At 60.1% G+C, this 14,090-nt stretch overlaps 1 protein-coding gene and 1 long non-coding RNA gene across 7 annotated transcripts in view; one reads left to right on the top strand and one right to left on the bottom strand.

The window, feature by feature from the left end:
• RASA3 (RAS p21 protein activator 3) overlaps positions 1-12,686 on the top strand; it is a 77,766-nt gene extending 65,080 nt beyond the window's left edge. For 3 of the 6 annotated variants that reach the window (XM_072976605.1, XM_072976609.1, XM_072976604.1), the window contains 9 exons: positions 646-723; positions 2,108-2,185; positions 3,087-3,160; positions 3,852-3,958; positions 4,336-4,418; positions 7,838-8,046; positions 8,949-9,052; positions 10,662-10,845; positions 11,348-12,686. In XM_072976605.1, coding sequence (XP_072832706.1) covers positions 646-723; positions 2,108-2,185; positions 3,087-3,160; positions 3,852-3,958; positions 4,336-4,418; positions 7,838-8,046; positions 8,949-9,052; positions 10,662-10,845; positions 11,348-11,495 — 1,065 coding nt within the window. In that variant the 3' untranslated portion in view covers positions 11,496-12,686. The remainder of the gene's footprint in view (positions 1-645; positions 724-2,107; positions 2,186-3,086; positions 3,161-3,851; positions 3,959-4,335; positions 4,419-7,837; positions 8,047-8,948; positions 9,053-10,661; positions 10,846-11,347) is intronic. The other 3 variants (XM_072976608.1, XM_072976606.1, XM_072976607.1) reach the window with 2 other exon arrangements.
• On the bottom strand, positions 12,661-14,078 carry LOC140701198 (uncharacterized). The gene is made up of 2 exons (XR_012080151.1): positions 13,630-14,078; positions 12,661-12,886 (listed from the first exon to the last, which is right to left on the bottom strand). It is a non-coding gene; the product is annotated as an uncharacterized lncRNA (long non-coding RNA).
• Between the last annotated feature and the right edge of the window lie 12 nt (positions 14,079-14,090).

Here is a 14,090-nt window from a genome sequence, read left to right as displayed (position 1 = left end):
GTAGTGACTGGGCTGTGAACGTGCCGCCTGCCCTAGACTCCTTAGTCTCAAGCAGGTTTCAAGACTTTTTAATCTACGATGTGTCGGTAAAACTATTAAGGGGTGACTGGGGTGTCACTGTGGCTGTTACGTGACTAATCCTGCCCCTGGGAGGATGGGGGATCTACAACCTCCTGGGTATCCAGCCGTCCCTCCAGTCAGTCAGCAGATATTTCTTGAGCCGGGCTCCGAGCTTTCACAGAAGGCGCCAAGCGGAAAGCCTAGGCTGAGGGATTCGAGGGGAACGGGCCCACTCCTGCTTTTGTGGGTTTGAAGTAAGTCCGCGACCTGCACTCAGGGTCAGGGAGGCCCCAGGCCGGTCACACGGGAGCGCCGACAGGGGAGGTGGCCGGCAGGATCCGCCCTGCACTGGCCTGAGCAGCTCTTGTCACACTGCTGCGTGTGAGGAGACGCGGGGTCTGGGGCCTGGGGCTGCATCTTCAGGGGACGGTCTGGAGGCACCTCCAGATCTAGTGTCTGCGTGTTCATCTGCTCACTCGCGGACGACGCTCATGCTGGGGCAGCTTTTAGGGGATAGCCTTCGTTTTGTCAGCCCTTTGGGTCACACCTTGTCTGTAAGCCTGTCCCCGGCCCCGTCCCTGGCAGGACCCGCAGACGTCCAGGACGCTGACTCTCGTCTCGAAGACCATCCAGACCCTCGGCAGCCTGTCCAAGTCCAAGTCTGTGAGTCACTGACTTTAGTTCTCTTTTCGGCACATGGTGGGGGGGGACAGGGAGGAGTTGCATGACCAGGAGCGTAACTGCCCCACCTGCTCAAGCACCTTCCACCCGAGGCTGTGAAACCGCTCTTTGGGAGGAAAAGGACGACAGCAGGTGGTGGGGACATCACTGTGAGTGATGATGTCACCTGTAGGTGATGACGTCACTGTAGGCGGTGATGTCGCTGCAGGCAATGGCGTCACCATGGGTGGTGACGTCACTGTAGGCGCTGGTGTCACTGTAGGAGGTGACGTCACTGTATGTGATGATGTCATCTGTAGGTGGTGACATCACCTGAAGGTGGTGGTATCACTGTAGGAGGTGGAGTCACTGTATGTGATGGTGTCACCTGTAGGTGGTGATGTCACTCTAGGTGGCTAATACTTCCACTGCCGGGTGTGGATTCCCAGACCTTGCCTCCTCAGCCCTTGGTGGCCCAAGTGGGGCTTGAACATCAGTGGAGGTGACCGATGGCTCATCCACACGCAGCCAGGGGCAGCCCCTGCCCTCCCTGGGCCCCCAGCACATTTTACCCCTTCGATAACAAATCTGTATCTCCCCTGCCCTGTCACTCAAGGGCACCTCATGACAGGCAGTGGTGCAAGGGCCAGGTGGGGACGTCCTCGGGGATGGACCCTGCACCTGGCTCCTGCATGGAGGGGCCCGCTGGGCTCCGTCTGGAAAGGGCTGAGCCGAGACCACAGAAGCCCCCAGCCCAGAACTCCTCCTCCTGCTCTGTGCAGGGCCATGAGGGGCCAGGTCCGATCCCTGTAGACAAGCCCTTCGAGCAAACGCTCAGCTTTCTGTGAATCTGGGTAAAATAAAGAGGTAGGGTGGCTCGTGAGCTCCAGCCTCTCTCCCTGGCAGGCAGTCCTAGTTTTTGGTGGCTGGAAGCTCCCGGCGGGGCTGAGATCAGCACAGAACCCACCTCATTTTCACACCTAGGGGAGCGAAATGCCCTCATATGGACACAGTGGACATGGGTGCAGCGTGGGGGCGGCTGCTGGAGACCCCTCCCCGGGTTCCTGCTGGTGCCCTGACTCCCCACTTTAGGAAGCCCCTCCCTACCCCCGGCTCACAGAAGAGACCCCAGTGCCTGCATCTGGGAACAAGTGACCCCAGAGGCGGGTGCTGAGTCACTCGTCACAAGACCTCACAAGGGCCCGGCGGAGGTAGCCTGCTGAGACGCAGCTTGAGGGGGCTCACCCCCAGGGCAGCGCCCCCCAGGGCCACCCGGCGTCTTCCGCTCAGTCACCGCAGCTGAGGCTGGTCCTCACCTGTGCCTCCAGCGTTTCCACGTTTGGCCAGGAGACCTGTATGCATCGTTAAGTGACCTGTTTCATTTTAGGCCAGTTTTAAGGAATCCTACATGGCTGCATTTTATGAATTCTTCAATGAGCAGAAATACGCTGACGCAGTGAAAAACGTGAGTATCGGACTCAAGTCACGCAGTCTCGCTGCCCCGTAGTCACGTTGTTCCCCAGAAGCAGAGCTGCTTGTTTAAAAATTGAGTTAAAATCCAAATAACGTGAAATTGACCATTAACCCTTTCACACTGTTTCACCCTGTTTGGTGAGCTCGCAGCGTCTCAGGACCGCTGAGTCCAGGGCTCTCACTGCCCGGGGCTGCTGGACGCACCTCTCTGGGGTCTAGGTCGGGGCTTCCTTTTCCCTCGGTGCCTGCACGTCACACCCACGTGATTATTGCCCAGTTGTTCTGGGATGCCACATCCTGCCCCGTCCTGGCTGTGTGCTCCTGGTGCCCCCGCCCCGAGCACCCAGGACCCCAGACCCAGAGTTAGGGACTCAGCCCTCCCATAGTATCTCTCTGGGTCCTAGAGCTTTCCTTGTTTCTCCTATTTAGAAGCAGTCTCACATATTTGGCTCTCAAATCATAAAAACTGTGTCCAGGGGAGGGCAGGGGAGGAGCTGAGGCAGCTAAGTGGGTGGAAGGAACCCAGACCGGTCGTGGGACATGAGCAGCAGAACCTGGGGTAGGGTTGCGTGCAGCAGGGCTGCTTCAAACTCCACTAGAAGTGCATTCGGGGGTCACCTGACAAATGCTGGGGACCTCCCGGTGTCGCCTGAAGCCTGGCAGCCTTCCAGGTGCTGCACCAGCCGCGGGTGCACTCAGGTGGGGGCCAGAAGCTACTCAGCCCTAGTGGAGACCAGGGTGGGACCCCTACCCTAGCACCACACCCCAGAGCGCTCTCTTCTCTGGGGCCAGAAAGAGACACAAAGCACCCCTAGAGCCATGCTGCCCAGGAGCGGACATATTCAGGCATGCTGGTTCCCCTTTTAATGATCTGATTTCTTTCCCACGTTTAGTTCTTAGATTTGATCTCATCCTCTGGGAGAAGAGACCCCAAGAGTGTGCAGCAACCCATCCTGCTTAAGGAAGGGTAGGCCAGCGGGAGAGGCAGGGCGGGGTTCTCAGTCTGTCCAGTCAGAGGCCGCCCAGACCCGTCTCTGAAACGCACCAGGCCTGCCCCAGAGCTTGTCTGAGACGCAGGGGTCACTCCCCTGGGCCTGTTCTCTGCCGGACCTGCGGGTGGAGAGATGCTCTCCCGGGAGCAAGGGGGTGGGTAGAGGGACTGTCAGGTGCTCCTGCTGGGCTGCCCACACCCACCCAAGTCCAGGGGCCCGTCTGCTCCCATCAGCCCCTCCCTCTGGAGGGGCTCCCGTCAGGGCACAGAGCCCAGAGACCCAGTCGCCGGTCTCTGCTTTGGGAACAGCCTGCCACGGCTGTGGGCCTGCTGCCCGCACTTTCCTTGGGAGCAACTCTTGCCCATGTTTCAGGGTGGGGGTGGGCGGGGGCCGCGTCAGTGGAGTGCTGGTAGACCACTGGCATCGTCGGCTTGTGACTTGAACCTGACACCAGCGTAGGGGCTAAACTTCAAAAGTAGCGGCATTTGCCTTTTGATTTTTAAATCCTGTCACTTGGAAACAAAATTATAAGGTACTGAAACCCTGCAGCCTGCATGGAGTCTCCCAGGTACGGAAGTGGAGAGTCGTTTTGCCTGCGTGACTCTGGGCTGCTGGGGAGGGCGGGGGCTGGGGATGTGCCCCACCGGCGTGTCCTGTTCCCACCAGGTTCATGATTAAGAGGGCACAGGGCCGAAAACGCTTTGGGATGAAGAATTTTAAGAAAAGATGGTTCCGCTTGACAAACCATGAATTTACCTACCAGAAAAACAAAGGTAACAAGAAAAGTTTGCTTTTTACTTGTTTTCACGTATTTTATTCCAAGGAATAAAATTTACGTATTTTATTGTCTCAGTCTCTACTGGGTCACCACCTGCATCCGGGTTGAGCGGCTCCTCATGGGGGAGGTGGGGCTCTGCCAGCGTGGCCTTGGCAGATGTGGGCCGAGGCTGTCGCCCTCCGGGGCCACATATGGGAACCAAGGTCTCAGACCTAGATCGTGGGGCCCCAAGGAGGTGCTCTCTCCCCACAAAAGCGTGCGGACATGGTTCCTGGAGCCAGGGCGGCCCTGTGGACGCAGGTCCTGTCGGGGGCGGGTGTGAGACCCTGAGAGGGAGACTGGCCTGCTCACAGGCAGCCCCCCCATGCACAGGAGACCCGCCCCTCTGCAGCATCCCCATCGAGAACATCCTGGCAGTGGAGACGCTGGAGGAGGAGTCCTTCAAGATGAAGAACGTGAGTCACCACTGCCCTGCCCTGCGCCTCCCACCACCGCCCTGCCTCCCGCGTCCTCTCTCAGGGTGCGCAGTCCCTGGGTGTCCACCAGGCGCCGTGTGGTTCCACGTCCGAACCTTGGAGCAAGCAGCCCCCACCCTCCACCAGGGTCAGCTGGGGCCTGCTGTTCATTCAGATCTAGTTTTCAATTTATGGGAAAGTTCTGAGAATAGAGTAAGGCTGGTTGTTTGCATTTGTCCACCTGCTGAGTTGTGTCATGCCCTCCTCGTCTCTCTCTGCGTAGAATGTGTGTGTTTTCCCTGAACCACGTCCTACAAGTGAGGATGTCCTTTTCCGTGACCCTGTAGTCCCCGGGATCAGAACGCCCTGCGCTGATGTGGCGTTATCCCTAGTCCACATCCAGTCACGGCCTTTGAGCCGCTGTTTTCCCAGGTCAGCAGCTAGTACTTAGTTCTCTGCCGTCTCCTTAATCTGGAACACTCCTCAGCTCTTCTCTGTGTTTCGCGGACTCAGCCACAAGCAGATAGGCCAGAGTTTGGGGGCAGCCCTCAGTTTGGGTGTCAGGTCGTCAGCGGCAGCAGGTTCTGGTGATGTGTTTTATCGAGAGGTTCACAAGGTGGCACACGTGCTGGTGACTCGTGTCGGGGGCCCGTGGTCCCTCGGTTGGGCAGGCGCTCTCAGGGACACACTGCACCGAGTCAGCTGTGCCCTTGCCCACCCACACGGCTCCTGACTCCTTCACCCTTCGCTGCGTCTGCCGGCTGCCTCCCGCGGGAGCTCTCTTCCCCCGTGGAGGTCTACCCATGTGTTGGTTGGGCCATGAGGCCCCCAGGTCTCCGTTTTACTCTCAGGGGCTGAGTCTCTCACAGGTGTTACCATGTAGATGCTCACATGGCCAAGACTGGCCATGGGAATAGCTCCCCGATCCAGGCACACCCCATACACACGGTTGGGCCCCACTGAAGTGTGAGCCTGGTCCACGTCTGTGGGGACCCACGTGTGGCCTGACCCGGCAAGAGTGTGTGCCTGCTGGTTATTTCAGTCTTTTCAAAGTCAGACTTTGGACCGAGGCTGTGGGAGAGCCCTCACATCAGGCCCGCTTCTGGCCATTCACACACCCACAGCTTTGGGGTTCCCAGCTGTGTGCTCGCTTCCCCAGTGTTGTGGGGACCCGACGGGAGGTGTCTGCATTTCCTGATCACCGAGCACCTCCAAAGGCTGTCAGGGAGGAAACAGGCCGCTGCATCCTCTCCTGCCCCCTCCACGAGGCTCCAAGGGAGAGCACAGGCTTCACCCCTGGTGGGGACGACCTTGCTCTGTGGGCGCAGGCCTGGTCTCTGTAGGGGGACGGAAGTTCCCAGCAGCCTCAGCCTCAGGCTGGTGCAGTAACTGGGAGCACCCCCCATGGCACTCAGTGCGGAGCCTGATCCAGGGGCTTTTCTGGGCTCTGTTTCCATCGGAAAACCTGCACTCTTAGCTCTTCCTTCTTCCCAGTCTCTCTCCATTTCTGCTTCTCTCTTCCTAGTTTTCTAAATGTTTTTTATGTTTTTCAACTTCATTAGCTATATTTCACGTAAGTCACATGCAGTCTTCTTCGAAGCACCGTCGGGCTATAAGTACGAAATAACAAATCGTAGTCCAGACGTGGAATCCTGCCGATCATCCCTGGTCTCCCAGCTTTAAAGAAACCGTGACTGTGACCGGGCTGAGGGTTTGCAGGCCGTGTGGTCTCCGCCCGCCCAGCATCGTGGGAGAGAGCACTCCCAAGTGGTCCCAGGCTGGAGGACCACTCCTCCTGTGCCGAGGGCTGTAGTGGGCGGAGGGGCGGCCCCACAACGTGTTCTCCCTGCTGAGGACAGTGTCAGGCAGCTCTGTACTGCCCTTGAACCTTCTCCTGCCCCAGGAGCCCCCAGCGACCGCTCGCTGGGAGGACGGCTCTCCCCCAGAGCCACGCGCTCCAGCAGCCACAGGCCCCCAGCCCCCAGCAGCTGACCACTCACCCTCTTCAGGGTCCTGGTGTCCATCTGGCTTGTGCTCGTGGGTACCCCGGATGGTCTGGTGTTCAGTAGGTGCCTGTGGCCACTGGGGATCTGCTCGTCTGGCCGGGGCTGGTCTTGGCCCCACGGTCCCCGGAGGGCAGTGCTTGCTGGACTGTTGGAGGGAGCCCCAGGCTGGCCAGCACGGCCCACAGACGGCAGCCCCAGTGCAGCGCCCTGCGCTGGCTTCATACCTGGGCTTCTGGGCGACTTCTTGGGCCAGCTGACGACCGTGTGGCTAGGCTGGGGCGCTTTTCTGGACCTCAGGGAAGTTGACTCCCTGGCACCTCACCTCGGGCGTCCCTGGGCCTGATATCACTCCCCCAACCCCGCATGGGGGCTCTGTGGGCTACGGCCCCAACGTCCGCAGAAGGACCCAGTGTGGGGAGCACTCTAGAAGCAGCGTGAGTGGCTTCATTCCATCGGGTTGAGAATAACCCCCTAATCTGAGCACTTCTTCGTCAGCCTGTTTCTTCTGCTGCCTACCTCAGAGGCAGCCTTCCACGACGCTGACTACCAGGACAACCTCCTCTTCCATTTGAGAGTCATTTTCCAAGGCCTGCTGTGTGCCAAGCCCTGTCAGAGGGGCCAGCCTGTGAGGACAGTCAGAACAAAATGCTTCCTTCTAGAGTCTTGCCCTCCTTTGGGGATTGCAGCCTCACATGGAGTGTGCAGTGTGCGGCCTGTGCAACAGTGCATGTGTGGGTGCGGTAGGGGGCGGAGCCTCCGATCTCTGAATGAGTCCTGGCTATTTACTTGGGAACTTGGACTCAGACTCCTCCTGGAGTCCCCCCAATCCTGTTCTCCTCTGGGTGCACACCACCCCCCTTGCAGAAGGCCACCATGGACTTTGCTGTCCTGACTCCTGGCAAGTCCAGCCCCCACAGCCCTGCCAGGGCACTGGCTTGCCAGCCCCCTTGCTCAGCCTCGTCTCTGTGTGCAGCCTGGCCAGCTTCTGCTGGGAGTGCCCAACCCTCCTGGCCCCAGGGCCTTTACACCTACTGCCCATGCTGCTGGCTTTACACCCCTGCTTTCCCCACTCAGCTTAATGAACCCTGGGTCGTCCTTCTGATCTCAGCTGGGGGATCGTTTATTTGGAGGGCTCTGCCCACCCCCCGTTAGGTCTTCACCCTCACACAGTCCCCGCACTTTGTGTTCATTATTGTCCTTCTTGCTGGCTGCAAGCTGACAAGGGCAGGATGTTTGGACCACTATGTCCCCAGGACACTGCAAGTTACTCAGGAATGTTTGTTGAATGAGTAAGAAATACAAAAGGCAGTGGAGACTCTGAGAAGCCTCACAGGGGAGGTAACACCTGCCTGGAGTGGGCGAGGGGGGCGGGAGGGTTTGCTGTGCGGCCCCTGAGTCCCCGTCTCCCCGCAGATGTTCCAGGTCATCCAGCCTGAGCGGGCATTGTACATCCAGGCCAACAACTGCGTGGAGGCCAAGGCCTGGATTGACATCCTCACCAAAGTGAGCCAGTGCAACCAGAAGCGGCTCACAGTCTACCACCCGTCCGCCTACCTCAACGGCCACTGGCTATGCTGCAGGGCCTCCTCGGACACAGCCACCGGCTGCACCCCCTGCACCGGGTAGGTCGGTGCCTCTCAGATGCCCAGTGCAGCCTGGCACGGTTGTCCAGCTTGTGAAGTGTACTGGGAGGCTTGGCCAAGGGCCGGCACTGGAGCTAAAACGCAGCCCCGCCCACTGGGCAGCTGCATGCGAGGCCGAGCCTCCGAGGCAGTTCTCCCCACGATCAGGAGACTCTGCCCGCGAAGGCTCCACGCAGACCTCGGGCGCTCTGCCGGGGGTCCGGGCCGTCCTCGAGGAGGGCGTGGGCAGTGGAGGAGGGTCTCCATGCAGGGAGAAGGCCCAGAGAGGGTGCTGCCTTGTTTCTTCCAAGAAGAGTCTAGAAGTTTCCACCATCCTGCTCACACTGCCTTCAGTTCCCCGCCAACATCTGCGCACCCCCCTCCCTCTTTCAGAAACGGAGGCGGCTGGGCCTCCTGAGGGTTCATCTCTGCCAGTCCTGGGGGTAGGCCTGGGCGCCCGAGCCCCATGTGACTTGTGAGAACAGTGACAGACCTCCCCACAGCCTTGAGGGGGGAACAGGGGACGCGGCTTCACTGAAGCTGAGACGCGGGATAAACGTCTGTTGGGTCCCGCTGCCCCTAGAGGCTGCGCTGGGGTGGGGGCAGGAGCAGAGGCCCACACAGCCTCTCGGGGGACAGGGACCGACCCCTCCTGGGCAGCCCACCGCCCTTCAGGGCGCACAACCAGGGCGTCTGTACTATTTGTGGCAGAAAGGTCTGGGCAAGTCTGTGGGTACCTCCAAGGCTGTGGGTGGTCACTTCCAAATGCTCGTGACCAATGCCCCAGCCCTGGTCCGGGACAAGAGCAGCACCAGGTCCCTCTACCATCTTGAGTGACCTTTAAATAGTCTGTATCGTGACGACTCACACTTCCCTCGTATGTTCTTGGGGTGCTCGGGCAGCGGCCTCCCAGCCAACATCCAGCTGGACATCGACGGGGACCGGGAGACGGAGCGCATCTCCTCCCTCTTCAGCTTGTACATGAGCAGACTGGAGAAGATGCAAGGTGAGGGCCAGCGTCCCAAGTTGCGGTAGCTCTTGGGGCGCAGGCAGGGCCCTGGGACATGTGGGGCTTCTGCAGAGATGACAGGACGTAGACCCATCTGGGCGGTGAAGGTCTTGGTGCCGCGTTGCCACCTCATCAAGGTATGCTCCTCGGTCACAGGCTGCTGGCCGAGCTGGCGTGAGCGCGCGCTCTCCAGTGGTTCCCAGCCTTAGTTTCAGGAAGCCGTGAAGAGGAAGTGGGTGTGCTTGTGCCGTCTGGTCCTCATCATGCTCGCAGTCTGTTCAGCGGTCCAGTCGCGAGCCTTCCTCTGACGCTGGCCGTGGGTCCTCCCTTCTTCATGTTTGCAAAATTAGAAACTGCTCCCTCCCACTAATCCGGGGCCTCTCCCAGCACCCCTCCCCCGTCCACGCTCCTTGGTGCCCTGGGACGGGCCTCACCAGGACGCACGGGTCTCCTTCAGAGCCAGCCTGCCACCTGCTACGAGACCTACGGCACATCGACGCTGGGGAGCCCTGACCTCCTCCCTGAGGAGCGGGCCGCACCACCCCCACCTTGCCGGGCTGATCCAAGGGTTTTATAACACAGCCCTGTGAAGCGGTCTGCACAGTGCCCAGAGCTGAGTCGGCCGGGGTCTTGCAGCTGGCACCCCGTCCCGCCCCACCTTGGGGTCTTGGTCCTTCGGTGACTCCTGTCCTGTCTCTCAGTGGCCCCCACTTCCCAGAGGGATCCCTGAGGCTCTGGAGCTTGAGGGCCTTGCCGGGGCCTGGTCATCACAACCAGTGGGGCTCCAGGCAGGTAGCCAGGGCCGCTTGGCTCCGGGACCTCACCCTGTGCGGCTCACTCGCCCCGGTTGCCCCGGGTCGCCACTCCTTTACTCCTCATGTGAGGAACCCCCTTTCCTTTGAAGTTTTGAATCTTCCCAGTTTCCCTTTGCACAAACTTGAGGTTTTCCAGTAAGAAGAGCTTTCCCCCGAGCTGGATTTAAAGACAGTGAAGCTCTCTGTGGCGATGAACTAGCACACGCTGCAGACGAGGGTGGGGGGCCTGATGCTGGCTCACCGAGGCCCCAGAGTACAGGACTCAGCTCAGGGGTTAGCAGACAGGTGGGCGCCCAGAGGCCACCGTGTGGTCTTTGGCAGGAGTGAGGAGGTCTGATGAGAGACTTACCTGCTGAGAGGTGGGGGGACAGAGGTCCTAGGGAGCTGCTGGTGCAGACTGGCTGAGAGGTGGCCCCACAAGGACGGCTCCTTGTCCACCGTGTGCCCCGCTTGTCCAGCCGTGGGGCGTCCTCACGAGTGTTGGGTGGAGCTCGGCACCCCTTTCCTCAAGTTCATCTCCCCAGACTGACCCTGGGCCCAGGAGCAGACAGATGTCTGCCTGTTCTGGCTTGGGGAGCCGGTGGGCGTGGACAGAGCCAGGTCACCTGGAGAAGGGCTGGCCCTGGCGCTCAGGACGTCGGACCCTCAGGGACTCGGGTTCAGCATGAGCCAGCTCCTGGAGTGGCTCTGCTTTGTGTGCATGTGCACGAACGGTCAGCCCGTCCCCATGCAGCTCTGGGGCCGCCTGCCTGGGCTCCCAGCGCTGACCTCCGCCTCTCCCCGACGCGCAGAGGCCTGTGGGAGCAGGTCCGTGTACGACGGGCCGGAGCAGGAGGAGTACTCCACGTTCATCATTGACGACCCCCAGGAGACCTACAAGACCCTGAGGCAGGTCATCGCTGGGGTCGGGGCCTTGGAGCAGGAGCACGCGCAGTACAAACGGGACAAGTTCAAGAAAACCAAGTATGGGAGCCAGTGAGTATGTCGGGGAGCCAGGGAGCGGCTGCCTCAGACCCCTGCCTGCTTCAGAGCAGGGTCTCACTTCAACCTCCAGGCCTGCCGCTCAGTGTCCCGGTGCGGCCCCTCCAGACCCTCTGCCTCCCTCCTCCCTCCCTCCTCCTTCCTTCCAGGGAGACCTGGGTTTGGTCTGGCAGGGAAGGGAAGTGAGGACTCTGGAAGAGACCCCACCTCTGGCCAGGCTGCCCGGGATGCTGAGAGGCCCCAGGGACACTGCCCCATCTCTGCTCCCAGCTCCACAAACGTTCACATCACATTCCAGGCCCCTTAACAGCCTCTATCGAGAGAACCCATGTCGACCTTCTAGAAATGCTGCCTTTTCTTAAACGTGGCAGAGCCACCATGCTGAACACTTCCCGTGGGTGCCACTGTGCCCGAGCGCCATCCACTCCCACTCCCCCGCTCCACGTGTGGGCACACCGTGACCCGCCCTCACCCTCTCTTCCCCGCTCCCCCGCAGGGAGCACCCCATTGGAGACAAGACTCCCCTGCTCCACGCGTGCGCACACCGTGACCTGACCCGCCTTCACCCTCTCCTCCCCGCTTCCCCGCAGGGAGCACCCCATTGGAGACAAGAGCTTCCAGAGCTACATCAGGCAGCAATCTGAGATCCCCACCCATACCATGTGAAGCCTCCAGGACGCCCGGCCCAGGACGCCCCTGAGCCGCACCAGGGAGGCCCATGCTTGGGAAGGAGGAGGGAGAATCGCCCCGGGAGTGGCGGGAGCCGGTGAGGGGTCCGCACTCCAGCCGCTCACAAGACGGCAGGCGTTGAGCTCGTGAATTTCCAGGACTCCTGGGCGGCTGCCGGAGTAGCTGTGCACCTGATTCCACCCAGGCAGGGGACCCGAGCTGGCCTCTCTGGAACAGGTGCTGGGGACTGCACGTCCTCTGCAGAGCATGTGTTCCTGCGTCCTGTGCACTCTCGCCCCTGCTGGTCTCTGGGGGGCCGCACTCTCTAGCGCTCGGCCTCGACTCAGCTGGACACTGTTAGCATCACTCTTGTCCTATGAGCCTCCTGCCCCAGCAGCCACAGGAGCCGGTGACGGGCTGAGCTGGGTGTCCACCCAGCCCCCACACCAAGCAGACTGGTGTTGTTTGCTGCCAGTGGGGCTGAAAGTAGAACCCACGTTCGCTGCCCCAGTGGACGTCTGGGGAGACTGTACACATAGAATGCACATTATTTTCAAGCTGGTTTTCTTAACGTTCTTAAAGGACTTTTTAATTAGCTCCTTGACATCAAGTAACTCAGAGCATCCAAACCTGCTCCTTTCAGGGGGTTGGGATACCCCCAGAGGACGAAGAAGGGAACAGAGGTGTCTCACGGCAGCCAAACAAAGGTCCTCAGAGAAAACAGAGGGAGGGGTGGAGCCCTGGGCCCGTGGGGTGCAGACACCTGAGCCGGGAGCACGTCTCTCTGAAGCCCTGAAGGCTGCGAGCACTGCTTTGCACTGGAGTCGGGGTCCTGCCTCGGGATGCAGCCATCAGCCCCCAGCTGTTGCTGACTTCCCCCCAGCGGCCCTCACGGCTTTTGGCGAGCCCTGTTCAGACATGGAGGACCAGGGGCCTGTGCCCTCTGTCTGCCTTTTGCAGGTACTGTGTTCAGACTCACAGTGGCGTTACCTGTTCTCACAAAAATGGTGGAAAATGTTGCAAAAAAGAAACTTGGGACACATAGCTATTAGGCTGCACAAAACTGCAATTTTTAACATGGATTTATAACTTAATGTTTCTGTTTATAAGATACTAATGATTTGCAATGTATTTTACTGGTCAATTAAAATAGACGTTTTATTCTTTCTGAGACTGGCTTGGTTTCACAGGCATGCCCGCTGGCCATGCACACGTGGGAGACAGGGGTGTGTGGTGGAGGGGTAGGTGGGCTGCTGCGTGATGTGCCCTGACGACAGGTGGGGGCCCCTCAATGGCAGGTGAGGTCCCTTGGTGACGGGGGGTCCAGCTGTAGGGCTTTGGGCTGAGCTGGAAATCACGATGTTTCCTGGGATGGAAAGGTGTGGAGTTGGCATCTCAGGGCCATGGGAAGGTGTCCTACTGGAAACCTCCAGTGTGGACGGAGATGCGTCCAGCTTGAGGGGGGTGGGCTTTTGGGGCCCAGTCTGTGTCCACTGGCTCTGTCTCCAGAAACCTGCTACCCAGAGAGGAGCTGTCCTGGCTTCCCACCAGCCTGGCTGCGTCTGTCACCCTGACACCAGGAGCAGAGCCTCTGAGCCACGTCCCTGTCCCTGGGCACCATGGCGGGACCTGCACCAGCCACCTGGCTGGGTGGCCTTGTTCAAGGGAGGATGTGCATGTGGAAAAAGGGAATTAGTCACATTTGCTTCATTCTGAACATTTAAGGGCTGTCGGCTGGGTGCTGGGGGAAGCACCTGCTGTGACTTGTGCCTGTGGTCTCGGGTGGGGAGGAGAGAACTGCTGAGCAGGGTGGGAGAAATTGTCTGTGAGGCTGTGTTAGGGGCCGAAGTCTGTCCCCTGAACACTCGTGTGGTGTCCTCACTCCCAGGACCCCAGAATGTGGCTGCATTTCAAGGCATAAAGAGGTGATTAAAGTTACGCGAGAGCACGAGGGTAGCCCTGAGCCAGTCTGACTGGCGTCCTTCTAAGAAGAGGTCAGGACACAGACACGTGGAGGATGGCCACGTGAGGACACTGGGAGGAGACTGCTGCTGCCGGCCAAGGAGAGAGGCCCGGGATAACCAGCCCCCCCTACACCCAATACTGGACCTCCAGGCCTCAGAGCCAGAAAGCGGATCTCCGCTGTGAGGGCCCTGCCACCGGCATCTGCTGGGGCAGTGCCAGCCACCCAGCTCAGACTGGAAACACCGAGCGTGTCCAAAGGTGTGGCCCTGAGCCGAGTCCACGTGGAGAACCCCCGTCTGGCAGGGGGAGGATGCAGGATGCCACCGAGGGCCCAGGACTCCAAGTGGAGCCACAGCCACCACCCCTGCGTCCTTCGTCCCCAAAAGGAAACAAAAGATTCCACCGAAGGCTTGAGCAGACCCAGCACCAGAAGTGCCCGCGGAGGCGTGCAAAGGCGCCCGCTGTCTGGCCCTGCTGCCGTCTCTGGGGAGAGGCAGAGGCCCTGGAAGGAGCCCATGCCTGCATGAAGGGCTGCTGGGCTGACCTCTGGCCTCTGACTTTGTGCTGATGTCACAGGGGCCACCTAGCAACGGCCCAGGGTGCAC

The sequence above is a fragment of the Vicugna pacos genome, chromosome 14, assembly GCF_048564905.1.
Source record: "Vicugna pacos chromosome 14, VicPac4, whole genome shotgun sequence".
Lineage (NCBI taxonomy): Eukaryota > Metazoa > Chordata > Mammalia > Artiodactyla > Camelidae > Vicugna > Vicugna pacos.
Note: the sequence above shows the minus strand (reverse complement) of the source record. Positions and strands in the feature narration are given on the sequence as shown.